This window comes from Rhinolophus hipposideros, assembly GCF_964194185.1.
Source record: "Rhinolophus hipposideros genome assembly, chromosome: 19".
NCBI classification, from domain to species: Eukaryota; Metazoa; Chordata; class Mammalia; order Chiroptera; family Rhinolophidae; genus Rhinolophus; species Rhinolophus hipposideros.
Window position 1 is genome coordinate 2,439,250 of NC_138065.1, and position 15,928 is coordinate 2,455,177.

A 15,928-nucleotide genomic window follows, 5' to 3' on the forward strand; every position below is an offset into this window, starting at 1 on the left:
CCACACACCTGTTGGGCTGTCCCCGACCCAGGACACCTCTCCAATCCCCTAGTCACGCCTCCCGGTGTCTAACATGTGCCAAACTTCACCCACCCACTCCGATAACTTAATCACCTAAGTCACACGTGGCCAGCAAGGTGAGCCTGCTGCCCTGAGGAACCCAAAACCACTCATCCTGTAGCATCTGAACTCGGAGGACTCTGGTGCCCTCCCTCTGCCCCCGACACTAAAGGTGGTATCCACTGCTAACGCAGAACATGGGGACGATGATCTGGCATCCAGGGTGGGGGACAGTCACAGGCCCTCGTGTACAACAATGGAAACACTTTTAGGTGCCTGTGGGTCACAGCCTCCGCGCCTGGGTCTGGCGCAGGAGTTCCTGGAAACGTCACTCCCACACCGGTACCACCCCTCCCCTCCCCCATCCTCTAGGAACCCAACGGTGTTTGGTGTTTGCCGTCCTCTTGTGCTCTGGTGGCCTCCCACACCTCGCTAACCTCATTTCCATGGGAACCGCAAGGACGGCGGCCCTAGGTGTCTCTGGCTTCCGGGCGTCACTGTGAGTTTTCGGGAGGAACCGTGTACAAGCTGGAAAGCAGAAGATGGAGTCTTGGAGGCACCAGAGCTGTCCCTGGAGGACCGTGCCCCCTCCCCCCAGGCCCCGGCCCCGCCCTCAGAGGTAGGACAGGATGGGCCCAGAGGCCACATCCCTCCATTCTCAGCCACCAGATGCTCAGGTCGGGGGAGGGTGCTGGGTAAGAGGCCTTAGTCAAGAAAGCATTCTAGAACAAAGGACCACTGCTACACTGAGGGGTAAACGGGGCAAAGGGGAAGGGAGGCCGGCGAGTTAGTCAAGAGCTGCAAAGACACGCCCTGGGAACAAACGGCAGGTCGGGCCTCACCGGAGATTCTGGCCGATCCTGGAGCCTTCTGCAGAACCTGGGAGAAAAAGGAACAGTGCCACTTAGGCACGGCAGTGTTGCTTTTGTTGCTTTACAAGTTGAGTCACTCCAGGTGGACCTGGACACAGTGTCAACAGCCCCTGTGCTGACACGGGCTTTAGCTGCCTGGGGACACCACCCACTTTCTCCCTTCTCACTGGGAGCTTGAGCGAAGCAAAGAAAAGATGCTCAGAAACGGGGTCGAGGGAGGGCTGCAGGGGTGCTCTGTCAGGGCTACAGTTCCAGATTCCCAGGGCTGCTCAGCCTGGGGGGTCCCTGCGGCACTTTTTGGAGGAAGAAGTGCAAACGGTTACTCCGGGTGCGGGTGCTGGGCTGCGTGGGGACAGGAAGGTCTGGCGCCAGCCCCTCACTAGAGCCCGGCAGCCCCCCAAGTAACGCGGGGTTCCCTGTGCCCCGTTCTCACCAGGAAAACCCTCAACCCGGCTCAAGGCCCCAAGGGCCCAGCTCTGGCCATCACTGCCACGTGGACAGATGTTGCAATCCCACAAGCCCCAGTAGTTTCCTGTTTCCTCTCCTCTCCGAATGGACTACTTCACGCTGCCCTCAGACCCACCGCGCCCCCAGCCCACCTCAACCTGGCAAACTGGAGTCTCCATCGGGGCAAACCGGACACAGGGGTGTGGGGGTCCCTCATCTTCTCACCTTGCAAACCACCAAACTCCCCCCGACACGCCCCGAGTCGTCCCTCCTGTCACCTTGGCCACTGTGTACCTGCTCTGCTGGCTCTGGGTCGCGTACCATCTCACCTTGTCAAGGCCAGCTGCCCTGCGGTCATGCCCCTTCTCCCTCACAGCACCCCTTGTGGACGTCTCCCACCAGGAAACACGCTCTGCTATGCATGGCTGTAAAGCCCCGGAAATGACCCCACATCCCATGTAGCTGTCACCTCTCTCTGCCCCCTTCCTTCCAAGTCCTGTGGACAGTCCTCTTTACTTCCACACCTGGCGTCATCCCTTCCAGCTGGGCCTCCCTGAAACGGCTCCGCAGGGGGTCAGCAATGACACTCATCATGTGACCGAGCCCTCATGTTCTCTTCTGGATTGACTTGTGGTGTTCTACCTGCTCCCTCTTTCCAGAAACACTTCTGACGTGGCATGCAGCTGGTTTTCACTCTCTCTCACTGGCTGGCCCTTTAAATGAGTTCAGCCAATAAATGCCGGCACACCCCAGGACAGGACCTGGTCCTCTGCTCCCCTGACCCCTCGCCACGGTCACCTCCAGCTCTGTGGCTTCAGGAGTCAACAGTACACCGCAATCTCCCAACTCCACATCTCCAAGGCTAATCACTCTCTGGAATTTAATTTAAATACGGAAACGCCCACTTCGCAGGACAGCTAAGAGGCTAAAATAGAGCCTCCAGGCTTCCTCAATGCGAGTAAATTACATCAGAGCTACCAAGTGAGTGGCTCAGGCCAACTTCATCTCGCTCCCTATGTCCAACTCATCACGCCAAGTCACGTCGTCCGCCGAACACCAGAACCCACGTGCCCTCTCTATATACGCACCACCCCAGTCCTAACTATTGCCACCTTTCTCTAGGACCATAGCAAGTGTGCAAAGAGTGCTGCTGTCACACTCGCCCCATATTCAGTCACCACCCAGCAGACATGATCTCTTCTGAACAAAAACCAGGTCACCTCACTCCCGATTAAAACCCTCCAATGTCTTCCCACTGTGGCTCCAGATCAAACCCAGTCTTCACGGTGGCTGCCGCGAGCTGACCCTCCTTCCCACCGGGCTCCTCTCTGCCCACTCCCCCCTCGTCCCACCCCGTCACACCGTGGCGCACTGGCAGGTGCCCTCGGCTTGGAATGCTCTCGTCTTCGCAGGATACGCTCTGATCTATCACTTCTTCACAGAGGCCTCCCTCAGAGCCATCGAAAGAAGAGACCTCTCACGCTGCCTCCCATCACCTCATTTTAATTCTCTGCCTGGCACGTGTTAGCTGGCATTTTCTTATTCGTTGGATTACTGTATGTCTCTGTCCACTGGAATATAAGAATCATGAGAATAAGAATCACACTGGTCTTTTGACAGTTACCTCGAGACCGCCGAGGTAGCGCCAGGGCCTAGAATGGGGCCGGGTGCCTACTGGGCTCTCAGTAAACATATATATGTTGAATGAATGGATGGATGGGATAGGTTAGTGGATGAATGGAAGGGAGGGAGGGCGGGGGAGGCAGAGAAGAAGGAAGGGAGGAAAGAGGAAGGGAAGAAGAGGAGGGCGGAAGGGATAGATAAGTGGATGAATAGAAGGAAAGGGGAAGAATGACCTGGGGCGAATTATGAACTCTCGAAGCCTGGGTTTCCTCCTCTGTGCCACCGATCCCATCTGCACTGACGTGAAGATTTAGCTGGGCTCGCATCTGTCCAGGACATGACACACAGTAGGTGCTCACTAAGTGGGAGCAGGATGAGTGACTTCCTCCCGTCATTAAATGAGTTCCCGCAGCACCGATCAGAATGGAGCCTACAATGGGCCCTCGACCAGTGGGCTCCCTACCGCTGGCGGCCATGAGACCCAAGCAAACCTCCACATGAAACCTCTGCCCCACCCCCATGTCCCTACAACAAAGCAAAGTGACAGTGCAAACAACTGTCCTCTCCCAACCACAGAACGTGCCTTTTTATTCAGACTCTCCTAGGACCGTTCTAAACACCAACCCGAGGACCAATTATCAGCAGCGGTTTCAAGCTAAAAATTGTTATTGATACAGAGACATTTGGAACCACTTTTGGCCTAATTATTATTCCCTAATGATTTGAGAGATAAATATAACGAGCCCGTTTTGACAGTTTGTGAAATTAAGTTTCGGAGGAAAAGCCACATAATTCTCACCATAGCAGGCCCGTCACCCAAAAACAAACCTGAAATCTCAGGACATGCGCGCAGAACCCAGAAGTGGCCACCTGGACGCCACTGAGATCAAGGCGGCACCTCAGTGTCGGCCCAAGCAGCCGATTTCATTAATTCTATTGTTGCCACAAGCACAGTGGCCCAGATCAATCACCAGCTGTCAACAGTCTCTTTCCGTGTCCTGGGACACTGCTGCCAGCTGATCAAGTATTCTACGGGGTAGACTCATGCTGGTGAGTCCGAGCCGTGGGAAAGCAGACAGAGGGCACACAAAGGTCAGTGGCCAGGGGCCGGTGGAACAGAGGGGGGCCCACACCTGGGAGAAGCTCTCGTGGGGGCGAGCTTCACGTCCCACTCAGACCAGTGGCCGCTTCCCTCCCCGAAGCCTCTGAGCGACTCACGGCCACACCCGTGGACCGCTGCTGGTCACTGTGGGCCACCTCTTTTTAAGGCCCCGACCCTCCTTAGGGAACCGCCACCTGAAGGAAACACCTGGTGGAATATGACGTTTACAGCGCTAATCCCCAGCGGCTCCCCTTTCACCGAAGTTACACCCCTCACACTTCTACGTGCCACACACACTGAGTGACAAAGACCAAGGACGCGGACCCTGTTCTCAGGGAGCCTCCATTGAGTCGCTCCACCAATATTTACAAAATATGTGCGTTCCACACATTGGCACTACGATTAGTAAACAAACAGCTACACCGCCGGGGGCTGGAACAGCCATGAAGAAACACAAGGCAAGGAGAGGGGAAGCATGGAGGGTGGGGGTGACAGCTGAAGGCGACCTGAATGAAGTGAGAAAAGCAAACCACTGAAGCTGATCCTCTAATTTTCTCTTCTCTGAAACAAATTACTACAAAATATTCCAATTAATAAATCCTCTCCCCAGAAAGCAATGATAAAACTTGACGCAACTGTCAAAAAAACACCCGTTTTGGGCCGGCCACGTGGCTCAGGTGGTTAGAGCACAAGCTCTCAACGCCAAGGTTGCCGGTTCGATTCCCGCAGGGGCTGGTGGGTTGCACCCCCTGCAACTAAAGATTGAAAACGGCGACTGGACTTGGAGCTGAGCTGCGCCCTCCACCACCAGACTGAAGGACAATGACTTGGAGCTGATGGGCCCTGGAGAAACACACTGTCCCCCAATATTCCCCAATATAATAAAAAAAAAAAAAACACCCATTTCAGGACTCTGGAAACTGACCAGAAGCATATACAAAAATTGAGAGCGCCTATTAAAAAACAACAACAACAGACCATGGGTCCTTGGAGACAAACAGTGGGAGTCAGATGTCTCAGTCTGGAGCTTCTCACACTCCCCACTCGCAGCGCCTGCCGCTGACAGTCCTACCAGGGTGAGCATAGCTATGAAAACCAGGGGCGGCTGACTTCACTGGAGCAGATGGTGGAAAACCCCACGAGCCTGGGTGTCGTGGAGACCAGCCAGCCCACAGCAGGCATATGGGAAAGGCCAACACTGCAGCCTGAGGATACCACCTGATGGCTTTTTCTCATTCTTGTTATAAAAAGCCTATTCCTAGTTCTTGCCCAATTTTCTATCAAGTTGTTTCCTTTTCTCATTGACTTTCAGGAGTTTTAACGTTTGCTTTTCCAAAATATTCTGGATTTGAATCCAGAGGCGAACACTTTTCCTATAAAGGGCCAGAGAGTGATGGTTTCAGACTTGGCGGCCCCCTTGTCTCTGTCGCAACTACTCAACTCTGCTGATGTGCGAAGAAGAAGACAATAAGGAGATGAATGCGTGGGGCTGTTTCCTAATAAAACTTTATTTGCAGACACTGAGATTTGAATTTCATGCGATTTTCATGTGTCGTGAAATAGTATTCTTTCGATTCCCCCGCCCCCACCAACCCAGCCATTTAAAATTGTAAAGACCTTTCTTAGAACTTCCACTCTGGGAAGATGGCACACATGTGCCATTTCCTATTCCTTCTGCAAAGTACAACTAAAAACTCGACGTTACATATAAAACAAATATGACTTTGACCTTGGGACCAAGGAACGACACGGTGATGAGTGCCTTGGGTTTTCTTCTCGCCTTGTATATGGACTTAGAACCGAAGAATCCAGAAACACCAACAGGCTCAGACAATAAAAGCCCCAACAAAATCCTGTTCTCTTTAGGCAAAGGACCAGAAAAGGGACAGCCTAACATGACAGGAAGCTTCGAGACAATAACCACTCTCCTCTAGCTAAACATGCACACACACAAATGGCCCCACGTCCGTGCACACCAGCAAAGACGAGCAGGGAGCCTAGACTTTCACCCTCACGAGGCTGTGAAGAGTCACCCCAACACCTCCACCCCACCGTGTTACAGGAGGCCAAGTAGGCAGCCAGAAATTTCACCCCCGAACCAGTATAAAACCAGCGCCCCCGCCACCCCCACCCCCCGCTGCCCCTGCCTGGGGTGTCAGTAGAGACCCCTTGGGAAGTCTGGACTTCCACACCCACCCAGCAGTAATAAGAGAATAAAAAAAGAAGCTGCAGAGTAAAATATCTGCAAACCACATATCCAACAAAAGACTAGTACCTAGAATATACAAAGAACTCTCAAAACTCAAAACCAAGAAAACAATCCAATTAGAACATGGGCAAAGGAATGAAAAGAATTCATCAAAAAAAAGATATACAACAGGCAACAGGCACAGGAAAAGATGTTCAACATCATTAGCATTAGGGAAATGCAACTTAGTACCACAATATCACTGCACACCTATCAGAATGGCTAAAATAAAAAACAGTGACATCAAATCCTGGAGGGGACGCCAAGAAGCCCTCAGACATTCCTAGCAGGGATGTAAAACGGTTCAGCCACTCTAGGAACAGTTTGGCTCTTTCTTTGGAAAGTAAACGTGCAACGACCATACCACTCAGCAATTGCAATTTGGGGCATTTATCTCCAAGAAACACACAAACTCTGTACGTGAATGTTTAGCAACTATATTTGTAATAGCCCCAAACTGGAAACAACCTAGATGTCCTCCAATGGACGAATGGGTAAGAAAACCAAGGGAATCAAGGCAGTTGGTTTATGCAACAACCTGGATGGACCTCCAAAAAATTATGCGGAGTGAAAAAAGCCAGGCCTGAAAGCTTACACACCGCAGAATTCTATTTATATAACATTCTTGACGTGACAACCATATAGAAATGGAGAACAGATAAGTTGTTGCCAGGGGTTAAGGAGGGGATGGGAGGGAAATGTGTGTGGCCATAAAAAGGCAACATAAGGAATCCTGCTGGTGATGGAAATACTCTGTGTCTCGACTGTATCCACGTCAATATTCTGGTTGTGATATTGTTTTGCAGGACGTGACCAATGGGAGAAACTGGGCAAAGAGGACAAGGATCTCTCTGTATGGCTTCTTACGACTGCATGTCAATCTAAAATGGTCTCAAAATATAAAGTGTAATGGGGGAGGGGAAGCAATCCTTAGCTTGCCAGCAGCATAAAAACAGGCAGTGGGCAGGAGCATTGGAACCGCTGGCCGAAGTCTGCAGATCCCTTTCCTGATCCTTTGTTGGTCATATTACTGCAAATATCTTCTCCCCGTTTTCAGCTTGAATTTATCTTCCTTCATACTATCTTTCAAAGAAGATAAATTCTTAACTTTAACTCATCCTTCTATTCTTTTTCTTTATGCCTTAACAAATTTTATTCTACTCTGAGGTCATAAAGGTATCTGTCTACGTTCTTTTTGTTGTTTTATTTTAGGAGGGCGCAGCTCACACTGGCCCATGTGGGGATCGAACCTGCAACCTTCGTGTTATCAGCACCATACGCTAACCAACTGAGCTAACCGGCCACCTCTCTACATTTTTTTTTCTAAAAGGTTTAGTTTTGCATTTCGCATTCCAGTCTCTAGTCCATCTAGCACTAAGGTTGGGATATAATTTCACATTTTTCTACATGACTAAGCAATAGGGTGTCCGTTCTTTCACCAGAGATCTACGACTCGACCAGAATGTAGTTTCTGCATTTGCATGACCTCTCTGTGGGCAATTATATTTTACGTGTTATTACATCCCTAGCATAATATTACAACGTATTCTAGTAGGGCAAGGCCTCCCATCTTCTTTTCAGGAAGATGTGTCTTAAATATTCGTAGGCTTTTGGACTTCCATATAAAGTTTAGAGTCAGCCTGTCCCATTCCTGAGAAAACCTGTGGGAATCCTGATAAGAATTATACCGAATCAACAGATCAATTTGGGGAGAAATGACTTAAATAATGCTTATTGCATCTTCCTATCCATGAAATTGGCACTCTCGCTCTTCAAGTGTTCCTTAAAATTTTTCAATAAAATTCAATTATTTCCCCCAGATAAGCTATGCTCACCTATTATTGGACTTATTCCTAGATACCTTAATTTTTTAAATTGCTCTTGCAAAGGGTATATTTAAAAAAATTAATTTTTGCTGATTGTTCATGGCAAACATAAATACAATTGATTTTCATATACCTGATCTTATATATCCAAGCTACCTTGTTAAACTGTTATTCCTAGTAACTTACATATTATTTAACTTTTTCTACATAAAGAAATATCATCTGTCCATACTGACAGTTTTGTTTCTCTCGTTCCAAAAATGTATGCCTTTAGTTAATTTTTCTTGTTTCACTGGACAAAATTAGAACCCTTAGTATATGCTGAATAAAAGGGGTGTTGGTAAGTGTCTTTACCTTGTTCTGCTTTTTTCCCCCCTTTTAAAAAATGTATTTACTTATGTATTTATTTACTTACTTATTTAATGTAATTACTTTTATTTATTTTTTAATTATTTCATCGTGTTCTGATTTTTAAAGAGAATGCTTATAACATTTCCCCATTAAAATACGTTTTCTGTAGCATTTTGGTGGATGGTCTTTATCACATTAAGGATAACATATTTCTAGCTGCTCAGAATCTTTATCTTTTTAAATCATAAATTAGTGCTCAATTTTATCAAATGCTTTTGCTGTGTCTATTCAAGCTCATATGGTTTTCACCCTCTAATCTGTTAAGGTAGTGAAAGACATTTATAGTTTTTCTAATAGTAAACTGCTTTTGTATTTTGGGAGGAAAAAACAACTTGTCATGATATAGTACCATCATTAGCCAATATTGACCTTATCTTGCCAATATTTTGTTTAGAAATGTTGCGTGTGTATTCATGAGGGAAACCAGCTCGCAATTTTTCTTTCTTATGCTGTTCTGTCTGGTTTGATATAAAGGTTATACCGGCCTCATACGGAATGAACTAGGGAGTAACGTTCTGATTTTATTCTTTGGAAGAATTTACATTATTGCAATTTTCTATTCCTTGTCAATTTGGTAAAATTTACCTATAAAACAATCTGGACCTGGAGTTTTCTTTGTGAGAAGATTATATACTATGAGTCAACTACGTTATGGTTATAGGACTATCGGGTTCTCTGTTTTAAAAATGGTATATTTTAAGAAATGTGTCCATGTCTTCAAATTTTAAATGTATTACCACATTATCTTTTGTTTTAACCTGCTGGATCTCTTTTTCATTACTAATATTAATTTATGCCCTTTTCGCTTTTTTTCTTGATTAATCTTGCCAAAGATTTTTCTATTTCATTAATCTCTTTAAAGAATGAAATTTTGGCTTTATTGATATCTTCCTTTAATACCTTCTATTGTAGCTTTGTTTTTTATGCTTTATTAAGATATAATTGACATATATAACTGCAGCTTTGCTTACAAACTTTAAATTTAAAAAATCTTTAAAAAATTTTTAAAGTTTTCCATCTGTTCTCTCTTTGGGTTTATTTTTACTTTTTACCTACTTCTTCAATCAACTCTTAGCTCACTGATCTTCAACCTGTCATCTTTGCTCATTTAAGCATTCAATACTATCCATTTCTGGTCTCATTGTATCCCACAACTTTTGCTAGAAACTATATTCCTATTGTCTAGCTCTACATATTTTTACATTTGTTACGATTTCTCCTTTGACCTATGTGTTGCTTACTCAGGAATGTGTTTTTAAATTTCCAAATGTACTTAGGTTACTTGCTTCCAATGTGTGTTCCTGGGAAAATACACCCATCAGAAAAGGAAGCCTATGTGTTGCTTACTCAGGAATGTGTTTTTAAATTTCCAAATGTACTTAGGTTACTTGCTTCCAATGTGTGTTCCTGGGAAAATACACCCATCAGAAAAGGAAGCAAGGTGGTCCCCACAACAGTGTCTTCTAGTGTTGTTGAACTGACTCCCCCACCCCAGACGACTCTAACACTGGACAACATACATGAATTGACCACTTCTGGCACAGACTAACAACAGTAGACAGCAGAGGGCAATTTGCCTGAGAAAAGAACACACAGAGGTGGAGGTGAGGCCACAATCACTCTGGCCTTGGGCCTGGGACATTTTTCCAACCACAGCAGAGGGAAGCAGAGCTGGAACAGTCAGCAGCAGTTTCTCTGGGCAGAAGAAACACAGATAAGAAAGAGTTTGGATGTCAGGAATTTGTGGGACAGGGGACCAGAGAGGAAGGAGCCACAGAAAAATCCCAGAAATTGAGAGGCTCCTCTCAGACCCTGGGCTGAATCCTAAGTTGCTCGTGTGCAGGGTAAGTTTTGGGAGGGCCTTCAACAGAAAAGGCGTGGTAGGGGGTGAGGGAGAGGGAGCTGAGAGGGACACAGGTGTCAGAGGTGTCATGGCGCTGGGGACACAACGGAGTTCCAACCAGCCTGAGTGGAGAGACCTGGGTAAGCACCTGAGACCCTCTCCTGAGACCATGGAGAGCCAAGGCTTAGGAAAAGGATTTTGTCCAAGAACTCACCCTCAAACTGAAGTATACCAATCCCAACAAAAAAACTCAACTTGAATAAGATCAAAAGATTGGCTAGTAATTTCATTTTTGCTAGGAAAAAAATTCAACACTATTTAGAGAACATAATATAAAATCTCTACAATATAACATTCACAATAGCCAACATACAATAAAAAATTACAATATTTGTAAAGACGCCTTGACCCATAACCAAGGAGGTAAATGTCAATAAAAGCAGAGTCACAAACGACCCAGATGATTGAAATTGGCAGAAAATGATTTTATAACTATCATAAATATGTTAAAGAACATAAAAGATAGATACGATGGGTGAAAAGATGGAAGATTTCAGCAGAGAAATGGAAAAACAAATAACTAAATGAAAATTGAAAAATACGCTACCTAAAATGAAAAACTCATTAGATGGGCTTAATACTGTGTTTCCCCGAAAATGAGACCTAGCTAGACCATCAGCTCTAATGCATCTTAATATAAGAGGTCTTATATTAATTTTTGCTCCAAAAGACGCATTAGAGTTCATGGTCTGGCTAGGTCTTATTTTCAGGGAAACACAGTAGCATAGCAGAAAAGATTAGAGAATTCCAAGACAGGTCAGTTTGGAAGAGTGGGAAAGCTGTGATGGAACACGCATTGAGACCAGTTAACAAGATGGTGGTGAACGTCTTCAACAGCTCAGAGGGCAGCTTCAGAACAGGCAGAGGGCTGGGTTCAACTGGGAGCGGAGTTTTGCAAGAAATGACCTAATGAGCTAAGGGAGTTAAGGACGCCTGAACAAAGCTAGTTGTAACTATGGAATCTCAGCTAAGCAGGGAAGTGCGAGGGAGTCAAGAATGTGTTGAATAGTGAAGAAATGGTGGGTGCAGTGGAGTTAGGGTCCTAATGTGTCTAATCATTGGGCTTTAAAGATTTGCTATTCAAAATGTGGTCCCAGGACCAGCACCACCAGCACCGCCTGGCACTGGTACAAATTCTCAGGCCCCGCCCTGGACGTCCTCCCTCAGTTTTCCTGTGGGTGGGGCTCAAGCTGTTTAACAAGCTCTTCAGTTGATTCTGGTGCTATTAAAGTTTGAGAACCACTCTTGTAGAGTAAGAGAGCTGCAAAGAAGCGGGGAGGGACAGAACAGGATGCCTGAAATGGATATTCTGGAGATGTTCGGTTATGAGCAATGACCAGGTCTGAGATATAGCTAGGGGAATGAGAAACCGTGACCGAATGGAAGAAAAGATCATTAAAAATACAATGGTCCGGACTCTCAGGCGGGCCATTCACATGGACCCTGAATTTGAGTGATGACCGGAGAGAAAGACAGTGAACCAGAAACCGAAGTTATCAGTGAATCAAAGGGTGTGACAGAGAAAATGGTGGTAGATGACTGCTAGTGAGGTCAGTAAGTAGTACAATGTGACAGTCTGCTCTCCAAAAAGCTACGGGTTAGAGAGAAACGAAGAAAAGTAGTTTGGAACAAGCAAGGGGGCCACCTCTGACGATTACTGTGGTGATTCCAATCCACCTCTCAGCTTCTCCAGCGACAGCTGGCCCTGTTGTTAACTGCCCGCCATCATGCTTTCTCTCCTTCCTCAATGACAGAACCCCAAGTTTAGCAACACTATGCCTATTTGAAAAATGACATTTCCCAGCCTCCTTTGCATTTAAGGCCATGGCTTGCCGTTTTCTACAAGAAAGCTTGTAGAAAAGTGGGCAGGGCTTCTGAGAAAGTGCCTTTTATGAGGACATAGGCCTCCTACTCTTTGCCTGCCTGGAACCCTGACAACGTCATGGGGTCCCTGCCTCCTGAATTCTTCTACAGGAAAGAAAAATAGCTGACTTGTTTACGTCATCACCATTCGAATTTCCTCGTATACGCAGCCAAGTCGAACCCTAAGAATTCAGACCCTGAAGTGGGATTCCCTACGCCTGGTTCAGCTCTCCGCAGTGAGAATGGGCCCAGCTCCCCTGAGGGAAGCTCCGGGGGTTAATGAGGGGCCCTCCCTTTTCTGTCCACAATGGCAGCCCCCACCACGCACCACCCCCACCATTAACTGCCCCCTTCCCGTACCTCCCATTTTGGCAATGTCTTCCTGCCAAGAATGACCAAATTTTGTTCACTTCTATCTTAACCTCACCCCAGCAGCCAAAACAAGGCTGTGCAAGCCACAGATACTCATTTTACTACCTTCAACAAGTAGAAACCTCAATTCCCATATCCCAGGTTGAACAAGCCCCAAATGACCCTTTTTGTCCTAGCCAAAAATATGGCTTTCCGTTTCCTTAAAAACTCCAAGTCTCCTGTACGGGACCTTGTCCCTGACTGTTAAAGGTCATAAAAGTGGCCTGATTTCATCCAAGCCCCCGCCTCCTCCACAAAGACCAGACTGAAGGAGGATGAACAGAAAGCCCGGTGGGCCGTGCTCTGGAGAGGGAGCGTAAAGCCACCAGAGCACGGAGAGATGGGACACGTACCGGCAGTTCCCGGGGCCTTTCGGCCACGTCAGGGGTCCTCTTGGCACAACTTCTATTGGAATTCACATACAGTTTTCGTTTGTGAAAGAACCTCCCATTCAGCTCCTGCACCGCCAGCGCCACTTTCTGCACGGAGCCCAGATCCACGAATGCAAAACTGGGAAGGCAGGAGAGGGGCAGCTCTGAGCACACGCAGGGGAGAGGAGCAGGGGGGCGAAGCCCAGTGCACGTAGTCTCCTCTCCCCCTCCCCTGCAGCCATAGAGCAGGGCGCTTCCAGATACACCAGCAAGTGGGGGGCTGGCTTAGGTGGGGGCCTGGGGATCAGCAGACGTGTGCCAACTGTCACTATACACCGCACGGCTCCAGCTTTGGGCTTCCTTCATATGACTCCCCGCCAAAGTTCAAAGCACTTTTACCGCCTTGGAAATAACAAAGGGAAAATATGAGAAGGTCCAGTTTGCAGGGGTAACAAAGGCTGAGGGAGGTAGGGTCACTTACCTCCTATCACAACACACAGCAAGGACATATTACCAAAAATAAACCCAGGTCTCTGGACTCCTAAACCAAGGCTGTATGGACAAAACAGTATTGGCTGCCGAGTCAGAAGGTTAAATATGGAAAAGGGGTCTCCCAGATGTCACTTTGCCGAGGAACAGTGCGTATGGATTTGGGAGCTGATGAGCTAAGTCTAAAACATCAGTGCATCAGCAAAATGGACCAAGAGGAAAGGAGCTTCTTCCCAAAGAAAAGAAAGATTCGTCCATACCATTTGCAGCCACTCTGGACTTTGTGGACGTGGAGCGGGCTGAAGTCCTTCAGAAGGTCCCGAATATCCTCCTACAATGGCAGGGTTTCAAAGAGAAAGAGACCCAGAGACGACACTTACAGCCAGGTCTCAGGGTGTTAGCTCTCCAACAAGCTAATCTGTGATCAACTGAACAGACTTAATGAGGGTCTGTGATTTGCTGTGGGTGCCAGGTTTTGTGCTAAGTGATGTAAATCCAGAGACCAGAAAGATCCGAGCTTTGCCTTCAATGGAAGCTCAGCAGTCCAGTGGGGTTCCCGACAAGGCGGTCAAGTACACAGACCTTCTCACCCATGGTGACAAATTCCACACGAGGACCTACAGGCAGCTCCGGAGCACACAGTATGGGTATGATCCCAGATGCGGAAGGCAGGTGGTCAGGGCGGGCTCCCAGGAGGAAGCGGCTTTTCATTTATTAGAAATCTAGGCTATCTCGCTTCATCCCTACCTGGGTGAGGAGGCCTGCTTTAACCAAACCTCCTATGCGTGGCCGACTCAGTCTTGTGTTCACAGAAACCTTCCTTCATTTCTCTCTTCATGCCTTCAACAGACCTGCAACAAACATGTGCTACGGGCCAGCTTTATGCTGAGTGCCCCAGTAGATGTGAACTCAACATTAGCCTTGCACTCCAGGAGCTCCTAGTTTAGCGGGACACACACGAGGCTCGTCCTACCACTTCACTCGTCCTATGGGGCAGAGTGAAGCCTGAATGGACATGTCTCTGGTCAGCTCCCACCTACCACCTTCTATGCAAGTCTCGCCTGCCCCCTTGCCTCACTTCAGCCTGGCCTGCAGCGCCCAGGGATAGGGTCGCCTGCCCCCTTCCTGGACACTTCTCCACACCCATTCTCAGGTCCTCCCCATCTGCCCGCAGGCTGCCTCCCTCCCCAGTGGCCCCCATTCTGCTGGCCAGGCACCCTCCGTCTGTCTCTATACACACACCATCGAACCCTGATGCCCTTTTGAACTACACCCTAGCTTTCCTCTTTTCTGCCAAATGTGTCGAAAGAGCCGCCTCCCCTAATGCCCCCGTTCCCACTCTGCCCACTCCCTCCGGACGGCCCGCCCGCAGTTTGGCCTTCGCTCCTGCCCTATGGAAAATCACTGCCGCCCACTCCACCGTGCAGGCCTCCTGCCCGGCTCCCACCTGCGCTTCTCCACACTCTCCTGCCTCGGCTTCCCCAGCAGCACCCTGCAGTTGTGAATCCCACAACCATGATGAAAACCCATTAGTCCCTAGAAAATTCTATCTTGGGAAAACAGTGTATACTAGTCACACAAATCTTCTAACCAATCTAAAGTCACTTTGTTGGCTGAGGAAAACAGAAATGCATTATGCATACCTCATTCTTCTCAGCCTTCATGTTTGTGTTACATTTACGTTCACCTTTTCTAATTGGCTTTACTTTTAAATATTTAATGGTGAGCTACAAGCAATTTGTGAGAACAAGCTTAGCATTTCGTTTACAAAGCACGTTCATCTACCTTACTCCATTTGATCTCTAAAAGCAGCCTGTGAAATGCACACTATTACTGTCCTCATTCCCAGAAGCATAAAATAAGGATCAGAGAGGCTCAGTGGTTTCCCTAAGGTTGCACAGCCATGTTCGAGTCAGGATTTGCACCCAGGGCTTAACTTCAAATCCGATATTCTTTTCATTGTATCATGCCAAGCTACAGCTTTCTTCTCTTCAGGTTTTGCCATTATTAAAATAAAATAGGAAACTTTTTAATACTTTTGTATCTTCTATAGCAAGTGTCAGGAAACCACAGCCTTAGGCCAAATCCAGCCCAGTGTCTTTTTTATAAATAAAGTTTTATTGGAACACAGCCACACAAATTCATTTGCTTATTGTCTAGGCTGCTTTCATGCTACAGTGGCAGAGTTGCCTATCGGCAAAGGAGACACATGACCTGAAAAGTGTAAAATACTGACTACCTGACCCTTTGCAGAAAAAGTCCGCCAACCCTTGTTCCACAGCAGTGGTTCTCAGTGCTGATT

At 47.4% G+C, this 15,928-nt stretch overlaps 1 protein-coding gene across 1 annotated transcript in view; it reads right to left on the minus strand.

The window, feature by feature from the left end:
- The window catches only part of TDRD10 (tudor domain containing 10), a 35,175-nt gene that overhangs the window by 4,979 nt on the left and 14,268 nt on the right, over positions 1–15,928 (minus strand). Inside the window, exons 5-8 of the mRNA XM_081025187.1 lie at positions 13,887–13,957; positions 13,120–13,276; positions 903–939; positions 498–588 (exon numbers count right to left, since the gene is read on the minus strand). Of these exons, the coding sequence (XP_080881313.1) occupies positions 498–588; positions 903–939; positions 13,120–13,276; positions 13,887–13,957 (356 nt within the window). The remainder of the gene's footprint in view (positions 1–497; positions 589–902; positions 940–13,119; positions 13,277–13,886; positions 13,958–15,928) is intronic.